General features: G+C 42.9%; 1 protein-coding gene across 1 annotated transcript in view; it reads right to left on the bottom strand.

Annotated features, from left to right (window-relative positions):
* Positions 1–5,255: 5,255 nt before the first annotated feature.
* The window catches only part of ADAMTS15 (ADAM metallopeptidase with thrombospondin type 1 motif 15), a 39,083-nt gene continuing 28,321 nt past the window's right edge, over positions 5,256–16,017 (bottom strand). The window contains 5 exon segments of the mRNA XM_020963820.2: positions 5,256–8,555; positions 8,558–9,129; positions 13,706–13,881; positions 14,014–14,195; positions 14,872–15,049. Of these exon segments, the coding sequence (XP_020819479.1) occupies positions 8,356–8,555; positions 8,558–9,129; positions 13,706–13,881; positions 14,014–14,195; positions 14,872–15,049 (1,308 nt within the window). The 3' untranslated portion in view covers positions 5,256–8,355.

Below are 16,017 nucleotides of genomic sequence, written 5' to 3' on the forward strand. Positions count from 1 at the left end.
GGGAGGAGGTAGGAGACAAGATAACTACCTTCAAGCATTGGAAGGGATATCATTAAGAAGGCCCAGATTCATTCTGCTTCACCTTGAAAGGCAGAGCTAAGAACAATGAGTGGAAGTTGCAAATTTATTCTTGATGGCAAGAGGAAAACTTCCTGTTTATAGGTATATGAAAGTGAAATGGGTAGCCTTGGATACCAGTGGGTCCCCTTACTAGAGGTGATCAGAGAAGCTGAATGACTAGTTGTCAGGCATGTTGTAGAGGGAATTATTGTCCTAGTAAAGGTAAGACTAGATGATCTCTGAAGTCCCTACCAACTGAGATTCAGAAATTGATTCTGAAGATTAGATTGTATGCTCCTTGAGGGCAGGTATTGTCTTTTGCAATTTTTTATCTCCAACACTTAGCACAGTATCTGGCACCTAGTAAGTGCTTAATAAATGTTTATTAATTGACTGACTGACTGACTCCTGCCATCTGCCAACCTAGGTGTTCTTTAAGGGCCCTTCTAGGTTTAGTATTTTATAGTTTTCAAATAACCTTTTAATAATAATAAATAAGGTTTAATTAATAATAATAAGTTTATTAATCTTTTACCTTCTATATTGACTAAAGCTTTTTGAGGTTCAGTCTTTTAACTCTTCCCACCCTAATCACATCTATGTGGTAACTTGTCAGTTTGCTTTTTGAATGTCATGCCCAAGGTCCTTAGGAGGAGCCCCAAAATGCAACAAACCAAGAGTGAACATTTCCTATTAAGAAAAGATTCAGGCAAAATTTGGCTATTTTCTGTCAGCTGAAGGTGGATGGGGAAAAATATTTTTTTAAGAAGCAGGGAACATTGCCTCCTCTGAAATAGCCAAGTAACCTTTCATGGCAGCCCAGAAACTGACAGTAACAATGCTAGCCTTTCCCAGGAACACAGAATCCACTTACCTCTAGTCTATTGGTGGTGATCTTGGCCAAGTCAATTTTTAAAAATCATTCCAAACTTAAAAACATCAAACTAAATGAGCATTTCCATATGCAAAGTAGAGCCAAAAAAAAAAGACAGTTGTCCATGAAAGTATGAATCTCTATTACATATAGCTTGCTTTTCTTTTTAAGTATATAATAAATTCAACATGTAACTTTCTAAGCTGTCCTGCTTGTCTGTGGATTTTCTGGCCTTCCTTCTGTTCTTTTTTGTGCATTTTTTGAAATTTCTTTAGCTCCCTCTACATGCCACCCCCAACTTTGGGGCATACTTAGTTGTCATTTCATGTAGTCTACAACTACATGGAAAAACTATATGGAAACTTTTCATGTAGTTCACAACTAAATGGGAACTTGGAATGGACAGGTATTATGATGGAAGGGATCTCCCCTCAACATACACATTTCAGAGCATGGACAGAGATCCTCTGACTACTTCCTGTCAACCATGATAACTAAGGAGTTCTTACCATATGGTAACAAAAAAAAAAATCTTTTAATTGGCTGCTAAGCCAGGACTTGGTGTAGAGAATAAAGGAGTAACCCCCACTCCTCAGCCCTCCTGTTCCCTGGGTGGGTTTTGAATGAGAAGAAGCTGGGTGCTTCCTTCCCCTACCCTGCCATCATTTATCACTGCACAAATGATATCTGTTTCTTTTGTCTTTATTCTTTCCTGGTGTTAGGCAAACCAAGTATCCAGAAAAATGAGTGTCCAAGTGATTGATGAGACCCAAATACCCATCAAGGCTCTCAGAGATGTCTCGCTGGCAACTAGAACTGGTAGTAGTAGCAACAGCAGCCCAACAGTGTCCAGCTGAGCAAAGCAGTCACTCGTTCATCACCTGTACTCCCCAAAGAGATCCTGGCAGGAACTCTTACCCCAAGGGTTGAGAGAGACCAAGGGAGTGTTACATTGCAACAACAATCTTTTCTTTCTTTTCCTTTCCTTATTTTTTTCTTGGCAACACTATGATTAGCTCACCTTTTGCCTCTCTCACCCTCCTAGTTGGAAAAAGAAAAAAAAAGGAAAATCAAAGCCCTTTAAACAAATATGCATGTTTAAAAAAAATTTCCATGTTGGTTATATCTGAAAATACATCACATTCTTTATCTTGAGTCTACCACCTGTGAGCAGGTAGGTAAAATGTTTGATCATTGACCCTCTGGAATCATGTTGGGTCCTCACATGGATAGGAGTTCCTAAGTCTTTCAAAGTCGTTTTTCTTTACAGCATTGTTGTTATTGTATAAATTGTTCTTCTGGTTTTGTTCACCTTGTTCTTCATCAGTTCTGACAAGTCTTTTGAGTAACTCATTCCACAACCTTGGGCTCCAGTTTTCTTCTCTGAAAAATGGGGAGACTGAACTAGAAGTCATCACTAAGGCCTCTCCCAGCTCTAAATTCTATTTTCCTTTATCTTAAGAGATGGGTTAATTTCTCCCATTAATTATGATGGATATTTCAAGTTAAATTCCTCCCTGCTGTCTTGCCCAGGCTTCCACAACAGTAGATAGAGATGCAGGCAGAGGCTCTATAAGATCATTTGTCGTCACGGACACTTCTGCTCCCTTAAAGGTAAGAGTTCCTCCCCAAAAATCATCATTACACGTAGCCAAATAAATGGTCTGGTTGTATTGCCAGCAATTACCTGGTCTGCCCTCCTCTGCACCCAAAGCTTAAAGTCCTACACCACCACCCCTCATAGTTAACTGAGCAGATGGCCCATGAACTGTGGGAGAATCTGTACTTTCCCAGAAGAAAAGGAAGCAAGAGTGACCTCAGTCCCAAGACAGTGACACCAGTGAGGTCATCTCAGCCTATCAGAGCTGTTTATTGGAACTACATAGCACTTTCCCTACTCTGCCCAGATCTGCAAGGACTTTGTTGCAAGGACACTCCCTGCATCTTTTGTCTCCTTCTACTCTCTTTTCCTCCAAAGCTGTTCTCTTTTGGAGACAAGTTGGTCTGCCTGTTCCTTGGAATGCCCCTAAAAGCCAAGAACTCTTATCTCCTTCAGCATTCTGATCTGCATTAGGAATGTGGTTTGCAAATCAAACCAGAAGAGGAGACCTCAAAAACTGAAATGGAAGTATTTCCTGAGCAGAGGGGGGAAGGAGGAAAGGGACAGCAGAAGTCATCTGATTGTTTTGAGTGGGAGAGGATGGATGGATGGCTGTTGGGTTATTGGCACTGCAACTGGGTTTGCAACATAATTTGATTCTCTTGTGGTCACGTGCATTGGAAAGTTCAAAGATCTTGTTTGAAGCCATCATTTCCTGCCATTGGCTCATGGGTTAGTCTACAAAGAGGCCAAAAGGAAGAGGCTTCGCTCTTCTAGGGCTTGTCGATGGGACTTGAAGCACTGTGGCTGACTCATTCAGCAAGAGCTGGAGAGGAGCCAACAAGAAATGGAGAGACTATTCGGGGTCACACACATTGCAGATTGGCGTGCCAACTCAGGCTGTTAAGCATGTTGCCAGGACTTGACTTGGCCACGAGAGCACTATCGAGGGAGGAAAAAAAAAAGCCCTTTTTGCAATCACCAAATCTACTTCTCTCCTGGGGCAAAGGAAGCATCCCCCACTGGAGTATGGATTACAGAGCAAATTGTTCCTGCCTCCTTCCAAGATCCAGCCATGATTAGGAAACTTCTCTCTGCTCCTGGAGGGATTTCAAAATAAGGCCTTCTCATCTGTTTGAGATGGTCTGAGTATGATCCTGCCTGGAGGCATGGAGATAATCTACTCAAAAACCTCAAGGTCTCTTTCCAGACCTAGGATTATTCAGTTACTATGGTGATATTTTCCAAAGCACCCTCCCCCCCCAAAGAAAAATCAGGGTACATGGACTGACAAAGGCTATTACTTTGGCAAAACCTAAATTATAACATAATTATTAGCAACTTAATTGTTATTAATATTTAATAATATTAGATATTATTTAATATGTTAAATTATTGATTTTATATAATTAATATATAACATTAATTATGTATGTTAATAATAGCTAACATACATAGCATTTTTAAAGATTACAAAGCACTTTACATAGATGGTCTTATTTCATCCTCACAAAAACTCTTGTGAGGTAGATGTTTCTTATACCCATTTAACAGACAAGAAATCAGAATAGAAGTTAAGTCATTCACCCAGGTCCAAAGACCTATTAAAAGTATTCTAACTCAGGTCTTCATCACCCTGAGTTTGGCCCACTCCACAACATCACCTAGCTGCCCTAGTAAATGGGCATGGTCAGAGCAGTACATGCGGCCATCAGGCCCATAGTACTGTGACTACATCGATGCAGGACCTTATAGCCTCTGTCTTTGAAGGCTCCTCCTCATAAAAGGCCAAAGAAACCCTCGTCTCCTGTGTCTGATGGCTAGGAATAAGAAAATGAGCCCAAGCCCTCAGATGCTGGGGCTTAGGAGCAGGTATTGGAACCCAAACTGTGATTTTAAAACAAATTACTGCATTTGCCTGTTGAACTTCCCACAGATGTCCTCTTCAGACACTTTATTTCAGTGTGGGAATGACCTTGAGTTTCCAAAGGCTAAGTAAAAGGGAGCTCTAGCAGCTTCTGCCACCACCTGATAGTAACCACTGGGCAGCAACAGACCTTTTCTGCTATCTGGAGACTGGCTTAGTTGAGTATAGAAGGCTCACCCATAAGTTGGCTATGGGTGATGAAATTTTTCATCATGCTAACTCCTTAAACTAAATGAATATATAACATATACACATACATATATACAAACAAGGTACATGTGCATACATGTACATACATGCATAGATACACTCATGGACATGTTTTTATATAAATGCTTTTTTTTTTTGCTGAATCAAAGGGTTTTCTTGGTTGTTTTGTTTTTCAGTCACCTAGTTAACCAGTATGAACCAGAATAGGATCTATATATTTTTCCCAACCCTTCTCAATGTTCTAGTGCCTTGCCCTCCACTGATTATCCAGTTTATTCTGTCCATAGTTGTGCAGTTTTTTGTGCATTTTTGTACAGTTTTGTTGCATAGTTCTTTGCATGCTGTCTTCCCTGTTAGACCACGAGGTCCTTGAGAATAGAGACTATTTTTCCTTTTTTTGTAGCCCTGGCACTTTCCACCTAGCATATAGTAGGTACTTAATAAATGCTTATTGACTGGTTGATTTTTTAAAATATATTGTACTAGAATTAAATTAGAACATCAATATATTCTCCCAACTGAATGGATCCTTCGTTCAGCTTTGGGAAATGTCTAATGAAGAGATAAAAACACTGAAACCGGGCAAAGATTTTCAATCCTTACAACTTTATTAGGAGCAGCTGTTCACAACTCATTAGCCAACTCCCAGGTATACACAGTATACATAGCCCAGCCAGTACCTAGGCTCTGCTGTCCTTCTGCAGTACGCAGGGCGTAAACAAACCAAACTTACCACACGCACAAACACACACACATACCCCGCCCCCCCAAAGGGAACAAAACAAAAACAAATTCCACAAGTGACAGTGACAAGATCTGGTATTTTGGGGGAGCCAGTCATCAGGTGGAGGAAACAAAAACAGCCCCTCAAGATGCCCCCTTGCAACCTCCCCCCGTCCCACAGCACAAGGTCAGTAAGGTGAGTGCTAGGGTCAGGCTCCTACAGTCAGTGCACAGGAAGGATAAAGGGGCCAAGGCCAAGCTAAACCCAATTCCTATTTGTCCCCAAAACAATGGAAAAAACTTGGCTTTTTGAGGGGCCCTCCTAGACCTGATCTCCAAAAATCTATCTCAAGTTCAATCTCTGCTCTGTCCTGAAAGACATAGTTTGATCAGTGGAATGTTCATAGTCGAGAGCAACTTCTAAATAAGATACCTTGGTCCTATTTTTTTTTAGTAAGGAAGAAGAAAAAAATACCAGCAACTAGGGGGAAAAAAAACTTCTGGACCTGGTCTGTGTCAGCAACAAGAAAGTATGTTCCTCCTTAAAGACCCACATGAAGTGAATGATAGTAAGGATTCTCCTTCTAAGAGGTTAGTCACCCCAGTAGAAGCCTCTCTATTACCCACCCACCCTCATCCATGCCCCTGCCTCTTCTTCACAGCACCCACTCCATCCCTGACTCCTAGTGAGATGCACTAAAAATGGAGTGTCCTGCTCTGTCCCCTTGTCCCCATTAAAGGTCTCTACTTTTCATCACCCAATGGCCATGGACATTTTTCCCCTCCTAAAGGCATTCTACCCTTCATTTCAAGCCCTAAGGAGAGGCTAGAGGGCAAGAGTTCATTTAGTGGTTGGTTGAGTGGTTGGAGGAATCAAAATCCTCTCCCTAGGAACCCTACCTTCTTTAATCCCATCTGGGGAACCCGACCACTTGGATCTGGATCTCTACTCGAATGAGCTCATCACTGAGCAATCAGACATAGGAGACCCTGTAACTTGTGCTGGGATGACTTTATTCCGAAGGAGAATGCTATATAGTTATGAATAAGCCTCCATCCCTAACACCATAGTCTTCTCTCTAACCCACAGCCAACCAAGTCTCTTTAGGGCCCTGGGAACCATGGAATATAAGCATACTTTCTACTCCCCTGGCATAGGTCACCTGGGCCATCTCATTTGTAGACTCTGAATTTAGCTGAAATGCCTTCCCTCAAGGCTACAAACGTTCTTAGGTTAAAAAAAAAAGTCAGGGGAATTCATGTTTTGGGTTCAGATTGGACTAGATGGCTTCTCAGGGATCTGTCAACTCTGAAATTCTATCACGGGTGAAACTACAAGTTTCATGATATTAGCCCCTAAGGAAACCTGGATTGGGGTTAGGGAGGGATCCTGTCTCAAAACTGGGAGCCCTGCCTGGTGAAAGGTACTGGCATCTCCCCCAAAGAGATCTACTTATCTTCATGGTCCATACAGCATGACCTTCTGAGAAGGGCACTCAGCTCCAGGATAGTAGGGTCACCACTGCTTAGGGTGTGGTGAGGAGGTGGAAGAAAGGAGAATAGGGGTACCCAGAAAGCAGAACCTGAGGTAGGAATTAACCCCATTTAACAGGTGGGGAAACTGAGGTCCAGGGAGGCAAATAAACATACCAAAGGCCACACAGCAGTCTTGATGTCAGAGAAAGGGAAAACACCTCAATGTTCAGCACCTTGCCCTAAGCGTTCTCTGCTTCTGACCAGTAGGCCACACCATTGTGTCCTCTGAGGCATCACCGTCTCCAGGGATATGAAGCTACGGTCACTCTGAGGGCAGTTTGGCTAACAGAGAAGGTGAAGCTAGGTCCCCTTTGTGGGCCCCTCTGGAGAGAAACAGGGAACAGCACCCTTTCTGGGTGAGACCCAGAAGAATCTTAAAGCAAAGAGATCCTGGATATACAAGTAGGCCAGCGTCCAACCCCAGTGACAGCACCTTCCTGTCTGGAATTTACCCCTTAGGTTTCCTTCCACTGGCCATTGGCTCTGGTACAATTTCCAGGATCCCGAAGCTGATTTTGTTTTTTTAGCCCGATCCCTTTTTCATGAGGATCTAGGCTTTCTCAACTTCCATCTTCTCCCGCTGTTCTCAATTCTAAGGACTTTTCCTCCCTACAAAGCTATAGAGGCTATTCTTCAAAGATGATTTCCTCACCCCACCCCCAGCCCCAAATGAATACAATACTCTATAAACCGGGGTGGGGGGGGTTAGAGGAGGGGAATGTTTTGAGGAACCATGAAGAAGAAGGGAAAGTTGGGAGATTCCCTGAAGACTCCCTCTCCATCCCCTTCCCCCCCGTGATGAAAATGACCTCACCATTATGGTATCTAATTATTTCCCCCTTTCCCTTAAGGTCTCCTTATCCTGCAAAGTTTTGAGTTTCTTGGGTTTGGGGTTTTGTTTTTTTGATTTTTTCCCATTACCAGTCAGAAAAGAAAAGGAAAGTGGGTTGCAAGCACCGTGAAAACCTGCATCGTTCAGAGATGGTGCAAGAGCCCTCAGGGCCCCCTGAGGGTGCCAGGCTGCCAGCCTCGGCTCTTCCAGCAGCCTGCGGCCTCCTTTGAGGGAGTGCCACAGTACCTGAAGTTCTGCCCTGGAGATGCCCATTCTCCAGGTCTCTTTTTAAACTGGGTTCCAATCCTTCCAAGCCCAGTACACTCTCCTCTCAGGTTCTCCCTCCTATCCCCCCCGCACCTGGGCACTGGAGGAGCCTGGCACGAGGTAGACTGTGAGTTTAGTACCACTCTGCTCAAGTGAGGGAGGGTGAGGAGAACCTCTCACCCCTGTTCAATAGTCCTTAGCTCCTGGATGTGAGCTGGGTCCTGAGGTGACCCCCCTGGCCAGTGCCCACCATGCCAGCTGACCAGAATGCTGATGGCCCTAATGTGAGGGTGGGGAGAGTGAGGGGGTGGCAGAAAGAGCCTGATTCAACATGGTCTCAGGGTGCAGAAATCCAACTCCTGGGGTTTCCGACGAAGGTCGCACTGGTCTCTGGCCAGCAGCCGTCCCCCATGGCCTAGACACCTCAGCGGTCGTCTCTTAAATCCCCTGCCACAGCTCTTGGAGCAGGGAGACCAGGCACCTGTCTCCCAAGTTGGACAGGGCTCCCCACAGGGCCTTGTCTCTGTGGCCGCTGGACCGTGTCACAGGCAGAAACAGCAAGATGTCCCGGGGAGCCCCGGCAGTCCACTACACGTTTCTGCAGTCCACTCCCGCAGCTCACAGAGCAGCTCCCCCAGCTGCCCACCACCCAACGAGCTGAAGGCCTGTTGTCTTGTTGTTCCACCTGGTTAGAGAGACTGAGGACGCTGTTGTTGAGCACAGAAGATCCCCGGTTGTCTTTGCGATAGGCAGACTTGTCCTCCCGGGGTTCCTTGGGTAGATAGAAAGAGTATCGGATGCGAGGTGGGGTCATCTTGCCAACGGAGAGTACCTCCACAGTCAAAGGTTCCAGGATGGGCCTTGATGCCTGCAACCTCTCTACTGCTGTGCTGGTCCCGCTGTAACGGACCAGGCTGCCCTTCACCATCAGGTCCCGTTCCACAGCGGACACCACAAAGTGCCCATTGAGCAGGTACTTGCCTTGCCCATTCTTCAGAGCCAAGTAGTTGTCATCACTGATCAAGCCTTGGTAACCCCGCTGGCGGATGTCAATACTCGAGGCTCCTGCTGGAATAGCCACCACAAAGTTATAGCCATGCCTGTGTGAGAAAAAAGAGAGAGAGAGAGAGAGAGAGGAAGAACAGGAGTTAGAGAAAAGCTTTGATAGGGTAAGGGTTCACAGAATCACTCAACTTAACAGTTGGAGGGGGCCTCAGGAGCAATCAAATCCAACCCATACACGGAAGGAATTCCCACTGTAATCCACCTGACAATTGGTTTGTCCAGCTTCTGTTTAATTCAGGTTAATTCTGAAGAAAAAATTCAGACCACTTCACAGACTTGACCTCAGAGCCCATCCAGTCTATCCTATACTAGAACACTGTACCCAATAGGTAATCAAGCCTTTTCTTAAAGAGCTCCATTAAAGGGAAACCTAACAGCCTAATAGCAGACACTTCCAATTTTGGATAATTCTCGTTTAAATTAAGCTTTGTTCATGGCCAAAGGCTACATGATATGATGAAGTCAGGAAAATCTGGGATCAGCTTCCATCTCTGACACATATTATATATGGAGGGCCCCCTGGCAACTCTAAGACTATAAATTGCAGATAAGACATATATTGCTGATCTCCACTGGTGGAGGCGATTTCTAAACAGAGGCTTTGCTCCATACCAATGACATCATAAGTCTCAACAAAAGAAAAAAAATTATTCATGATATAGTAAAAAGAACCTGAACTTTGAGTCAGGAGACCTGGGTTCAAAACCTAGCTCTGACACTTTGGAGTATAGGATTTAGAGCTCAGAGATTACTTCTTAAATGTGTGACTATGAACAAGTCCTTCAGCCTTTCTGAACCTCAATTCTTTCATCTGTAACTGAGATAATAATATTTGCACTACCTACCTCTTAGGGTTGTTGTAAGAATCAAATGTGATAATGTGTAATTTGCAAATCTTAAAGTGCCATATATGTAAATGAATTGACAAGCATTTATTAAGCACCAACTCTTACCTGGTATTATGATATCCCTAAATTGAGGGAGCATGGCATTGTGGATAGAAAGTGGGTCTCATTACTTGTCTGTGTAATTCTGATCAAGTCATTTAATCTTGAAATGCTCTAGGCACCTGTCTAAATGCATTAGTATAAAAAAAAGCATGGACCCAATCCACATTCACCTATTCCTGTGATTTTTTGTTGTTGTTGTTCAGTTGTTTCAGTTGTGTCCAACTCTTCATGACCCAATTTGGGGTTTTCTTGGCAGAGACATTGGAGTGGTTTGCCATTTCCTTCTCCAGCTCATTTTACAGATTAGGAAGCTAAGGCAAACAGGGTTAAGTGACTTGCCCAGGGTCACATAACTAGTAAGTATCTGAGGCTGGAGTTGAACTCAGGAGAATGAGTCTTCCTGATTCCAAAACCCAGAGCTTTATCCACTATGCCACCTAACCGCTCTGTTCTTATGATCACTTGCCTCTTTGTAAAGATGGCTGAGTTGGAAGCATCCCTAACCCTACAGTCTTCCCAAACTAACTAGTCCCAAACTGATCAGTCATTACAACAATCACATCCCAGCATTCATTACCGTCACCTCTTCATATTTATGCTGATGATCTGAAGCTTGCATTATACAGAATTTTGGATAATTAAATATTAATTTTCCATTTGTTTTGGCTTACAGTTTTTGTTCTGGGTCAGGGGGCATCAGTTGGTTTGGATATTGTTGTTGTTTCTGCAACACTGGATTTACCTTCTTGATTGTGGCTTGGTTAGGCTAAGACTAAAAGGCATTTGTAGTTGCAGCACCAAGTATCAACTAGGGGAGATGACTCAGTGGTAGAATTTCTTATGGCTAAATCATGCCAGAGATCATCCTTGAGATGGATAATTTCCATGCGGGTCAGTCTACGTAACTCCCTATAGGTTTTTTTTGTGTATTGCTTGCTACATATATGGCTTGGCCCTGTCAGCTTCCTGAATACAGCAACCAAATGTCCTCTCACTTCAAGTCTGCACACAGAGAGGGCTCAGTCCAAAGGGCAATCGAGTCACCCCTCAGAGAGACTCAGTCAGAGTGGGCAGCCAGAGGTAGCCTTCCAAGGCATAAGTTCTCAGTGTCAATGTATTCCTTGTCAACCTTTGTGTACTCTCCCCCCCAAAAAAAAACAACAACAACAACAACAAATTTGATAGCAAAAGGAGAGCAACTGTCAAAGAACAGACTTTTTCCAAGACTTGAACTTGAGAAAAGTAACTGTTCTTGGCATTAGTGTATTCACTTGAACACAGAAGGCAGGCTCTCTAGACTCTAGAGGTTCTCAAAGGGGGCGATACCACCCCCTAGGGAAATGCAGAAATGATCCAGGGGGTGTTAGTAGCCTTGGATGCAATTGGGGGGTATTGAATAAAAATAAGAAGGTAATGGAAGCATAAGGAAAGAAAAGGAGAGAAGAAAATGTTGAAAAACATGTTTCATCTGTTGTGTAACAGAGTTAAAGTCATAGTGATTACAAGATTTTCCAAATAAACACACAAAATGCACATTATAACCTATCAGTGGTCAAGTCCGCCAACAGGTTTTAACTATCAAGTGTTGGCAGAAGAGCAAGTTGCACATTGTGGGAAGTCCAGCATGCATCAGCAGGAATGTATATGTAATGACTTGTTTACAATATGATACTCTACAGTGACATGATGCAATATTGAATCATCAAAATTTCAATGCAGAAAAACCCCACAAATCTACAATAAATTATTAAGTTTAAGATGCATCATTTTTTAAAAATATATTTCATATTTTTGTGAAATTATGCAAATTTCAAAAAAAAAACATTAAAGAGTTAAAGAAAGTAGATTTCCAGGGGCACACTGAGTACTTTTTTTAAAGGAGGGTAGTAGGCTAAATAAGCTTGGGAACCTTTGCCCTAGAGCTTTGGAGTCAACAGGATCCATGTGGCCAGGATCTTGGAAGAAACCAGAGCTTCAAGTCACAGTTTTCTAGGCAATGAAAATCCACACCACTCATTGCTCCCTACTCCAAAGCTACTCTTCCAATTCATATCAACTCTCTTATATCAAATCTTCCCCCCAAACCTGAAGAAATGTCAGGAAGCCCAGGAGAAAGACAGGAACCTTTATAAGAGGACACACCCTCTGTTCTATGTCACCTGTGTGCTCACCTTATCTCCCAATGTGGCTTATTTGGTTTTCTTTGTTTTTTAATCACAGGAAGCATCCACGATAGTACCTTACAAATAGCAGGTATTCAATAAATACTTGTGAAATTTACTTCAGAGATTTGGGGATAAGGGAAGCACTACATGCTAGGCAGTTAAGTGGCAAAATGTGTATATAGAGCACTAGACTTGGAATCTAGAAGACTTGAGTCCATAGCTTGCCTCAGACTTTGCTAGCTGTATAATGTGGTCAAGAGCTTTAAGTTCTTCCAGTTTCCTTACCTGTAAAATGGGCATGATAACAGCACCTATCTCACAGGGCCATCATGAGGTTCAAATGAATGCTTTGTAAATTTTAAAGTGCTATACAAATGCTGCTATTATTATTATTATTATTATTATTATTATTTATTATTATTATTATTATTATTATTATTATTATGGCTGGGGGTATTGGATAGGGTCTGGAATCTGTCTCAGTCATTCTAGAGCTCCTTAATTCACAGCTAGGGTATAGGAGGAGAGAGGGGGAAGGTACTTTCCTTCTTTACCACCCCCTCCAACAGCTGCTACCTTTCCAGCCTAAAATTCACATGCTAGAGGGACTTTGGGAAATCAGGCACATTCATGCATTCTTGGTGGAGTGATGAATTGGTACAGCTATTTTGAAAAGCAGTTTGGAAATATGTCCCCAAAGTTACTAAACTGCATACCCATTGACCCAGTGGTATCACTACTAGGCCTACACCCCAAAGAAATCAAAGTGGAAAAGATGTTACAGATACAGAAATATTTATAGCTGCTCATTTTGTGGTGGCAAAGAACTGAAAACTAAGGGGAGCAAGAAGGATTAACTGGGGAATGGCTGAACAAAGTATGATATGCAAATGTAACAGGACAATATGGCATAAGAAAGGATGGAGATGATTTCAGAGAAATTTGGCAAGACTTAAATAAACTGGGGCAGCTAGGTGGCTCAGTGGATAGAGCACTGGCCCTGGAGTCAGGAGGACCTGAGTTCAAACCTGGCCTCAGACACATAATACTTCCTAGCTGTGTGACTCTGGGGAAGTCACTTAACCCCAAATGCCTCACTTAAAAAAAAGAAAAGACTTGAATAAACTGATGCAAAATAAAGTGAGCAGAACCAGGAGAACAACATCATAAAAACAAACAATTTAAAAAGATCTAAGATTTCTGGGTCAACCACGAGTCTAAAGGACTGATAATGGAGCATGCTACCTACCTCCTGACAGAGAGAGGAGATAAACTCAGGGCACAGAACACATTTTCGGACATGGCCAACATGGGATTTTATTTTTTTACTTGACTATGTTTTTTTGTTGCAGGGATTTTGTTGCCATTATTTTTCCCCCAATGGGCCCATGGGATTTTGGAGGTAGAGAAAATAAATGTTGGTTACAAAATAAAAAAGCTTTAAGTTAGAATTGTCCATTATAGCCTTATTATGCCTTAACAAACAAAAAACTCACATGGGTTTCGTGAAGAGTCCCGTCACCCTCTTGCAGCTCTTATTATCTCCCCCACACACTCCACATTTGTCAAATTTCTTCTTGGAGCCCAAGTTCCCATCACAGCCTGCCTTGATGCATTTGCCCTGGACACAAACTGAAGTGGAATCTGGAGTGCATGGGGTACCATCCACCACCTACGGAGTCGCCATGGGGAGGGAAGAAGAGAGAGAGAGAGAGAGAGACATAGATGAGCTGGCATGTCCCCTCAGCTTTTCTCTATAGAAAGACACCCTTGTTGTGATCTCCCCCCTCCAGTCTCCACTCACCTTGGGCGCAAGCACGTAGAAGTAGCCAGTGCCGCTGGCTCGGCAGATGAGCTTGCATTTGTCCCGGGGTGAGACGCCTGAGTACTTGGGCACCCAGGCCATGGTGAGGGTGAGCCGATTGGTGCTGTGGTTGTAGCCATTGAAAGCCTCACACTGCTCCTCCCGGAAGCTCTTGCCAGAGACTGGGGTGGGGGAAGCAAATATAGGAGTCTCAGAAAGAGATCTGGATGGGATGGGAGGGAAGGCCAAGACTCCTGGGGGATTTTTAGCCATGGGAAATTCATTCTTAGCATTCATCCTTGCTTATCATTCTCCCCCATTTGACAGAAAACTAAAATCAAGGCTAAGAGAACTGATATAAACTGTGCCAAAAATATTTGGGAAAGAGATGAATTAGATTCCCCAAGGTCACTTTTCCCAATTCTCCAAGTCCAGATACCACTAGAATCTCCATCTTCACATCCAATGTGCTGGTCCTTTCCAATAGTCTCTCTTCTACTATAAGAATATGGAAACCTTAGTGCCCTAACTAAGAGAAGTTCTGGCATTTCCCTCCACACAACTTTAAAAAGTAGGCCAGATCTGATGACTCACTATGTAATGGAGGGAGAGGGATAGATTTGCAAATGAAGGGGGTGAAAAATAAAAGACATCATTTTTTAAAATTTAAGTAGGCCAGAGATCCTTCATGCTCAGTATAGAAGCCCTCTTCCCAGAGACAGGAGAGGGGATTTCGAAGACCCCTTTAAGCATTGCCAATTGTAGGGTTGACATCTTGTATAAAGTTTTAATGTTTTAGAGGAGCATCCAGACGCAACTCCCACATTCCCAGGATAAGATATCCTGGCTCCTCCTTACCTGAGGTGGGGCATGTCTCCAGGTTACAGGATCGATATTTGACTCTCACTCCCTCACAATATTTGCCGCCATTGGCAGGTGCAGGGTTGCTACACTCCCGTCGGGCCAACTGCACACCTCCACCACAGGTCCGAGAGCAGGGGCCATAAGGTTCCCATTTGGCCCAGGAACCATCCACCTGGAAAGACCAAGACTGCTTAGTATCTGTGAAATTCCTCTAACTCAACAACCCAGTGCATTTATCCTGAAGTAAAGCAATACTAGTTTTTAGACTCCACTGGTTCAAAATTTCCCAGAATTCCCATGTGCTGGGCTGGAAGCAGTGTCTGCTCAGGCCAACTCAAATGGGATTGTTAAATTGTCAGTGTGAATATTTGCACCTCAGAAATCAGCAAATGCTATAAATCAGAGCTTCATTTATTGTTTTGTTAATTGTCTAGGCTTTAAAAAGTGATGGAACAGCCATGTTGTGCAATGACTAATACCAATAAACTTAACCCTTCCCAGCAATGCAAGGATCTAAGACATCTCCAAAGGCCTCATGATGGAAAATGTTATCCACATCCAAAGAAAGAACTATGGAATTTGAATTAAGATTGAAGCATACTATTTGCTAGGTTTTTTTCTCTTCTGTTGAGTTTTGTTTCCTCTTTCTGGTGGTTCCTCCTATTGGTTCTAATTCCTACTTACAACATCACTAATGTGAAAATATGTTTAATAGGAATGTATATGCATAGCCTATACCAGATTGTACACTGTCTTGGGGAGGGTGGTGGGGAAGAAGGGGGAGAAAATTTTTAAACTTAAAAGCATATGGAAGTGATTGCTGACAAATCAAAATAAATTAATAAAAAAAAAATAAAATGCCTGATATAATAAAAAAAAAGTGATGGCAGGGCAGCTAGATAATAGATAGTGCAGTGGATAGAGCACCAGCCCTGGAGTCAGGAAGACCTGAGTTCAAACCTGGCCTCAGACATTTACTAGCTGTGTGACCCTGGGCAAATCACTTAACCCTGATTGCTTCAAAAAAAAAAGTGATGGAGAAAATGTTAATAATGCAAATTAAGCTTAAAAATATGTCCTGAATACTTTTTTTCCCAGAGAGCCAGTTATGAAAACATTTACCAGCACATTCCTGGCTAG

This window comes from Phascolarctos cinereus, unplaced genomic scaffold (assembly GCF_003287225.1).
Source record: "Phascolarctos cinereus isolate Bilbo 61053 unplaced genomic scaffold, phaCin_HiC Scaffold_726;HRSCAF=1367, whole genome shotgun sequence".
Classification (NCBI taxonomy): Eukaryota; Metazoa; Chordata; class Mammalia; order Diprotodontia; family Phascolarctidae; genus Phascolarctos; species Phascolarctos cinereus.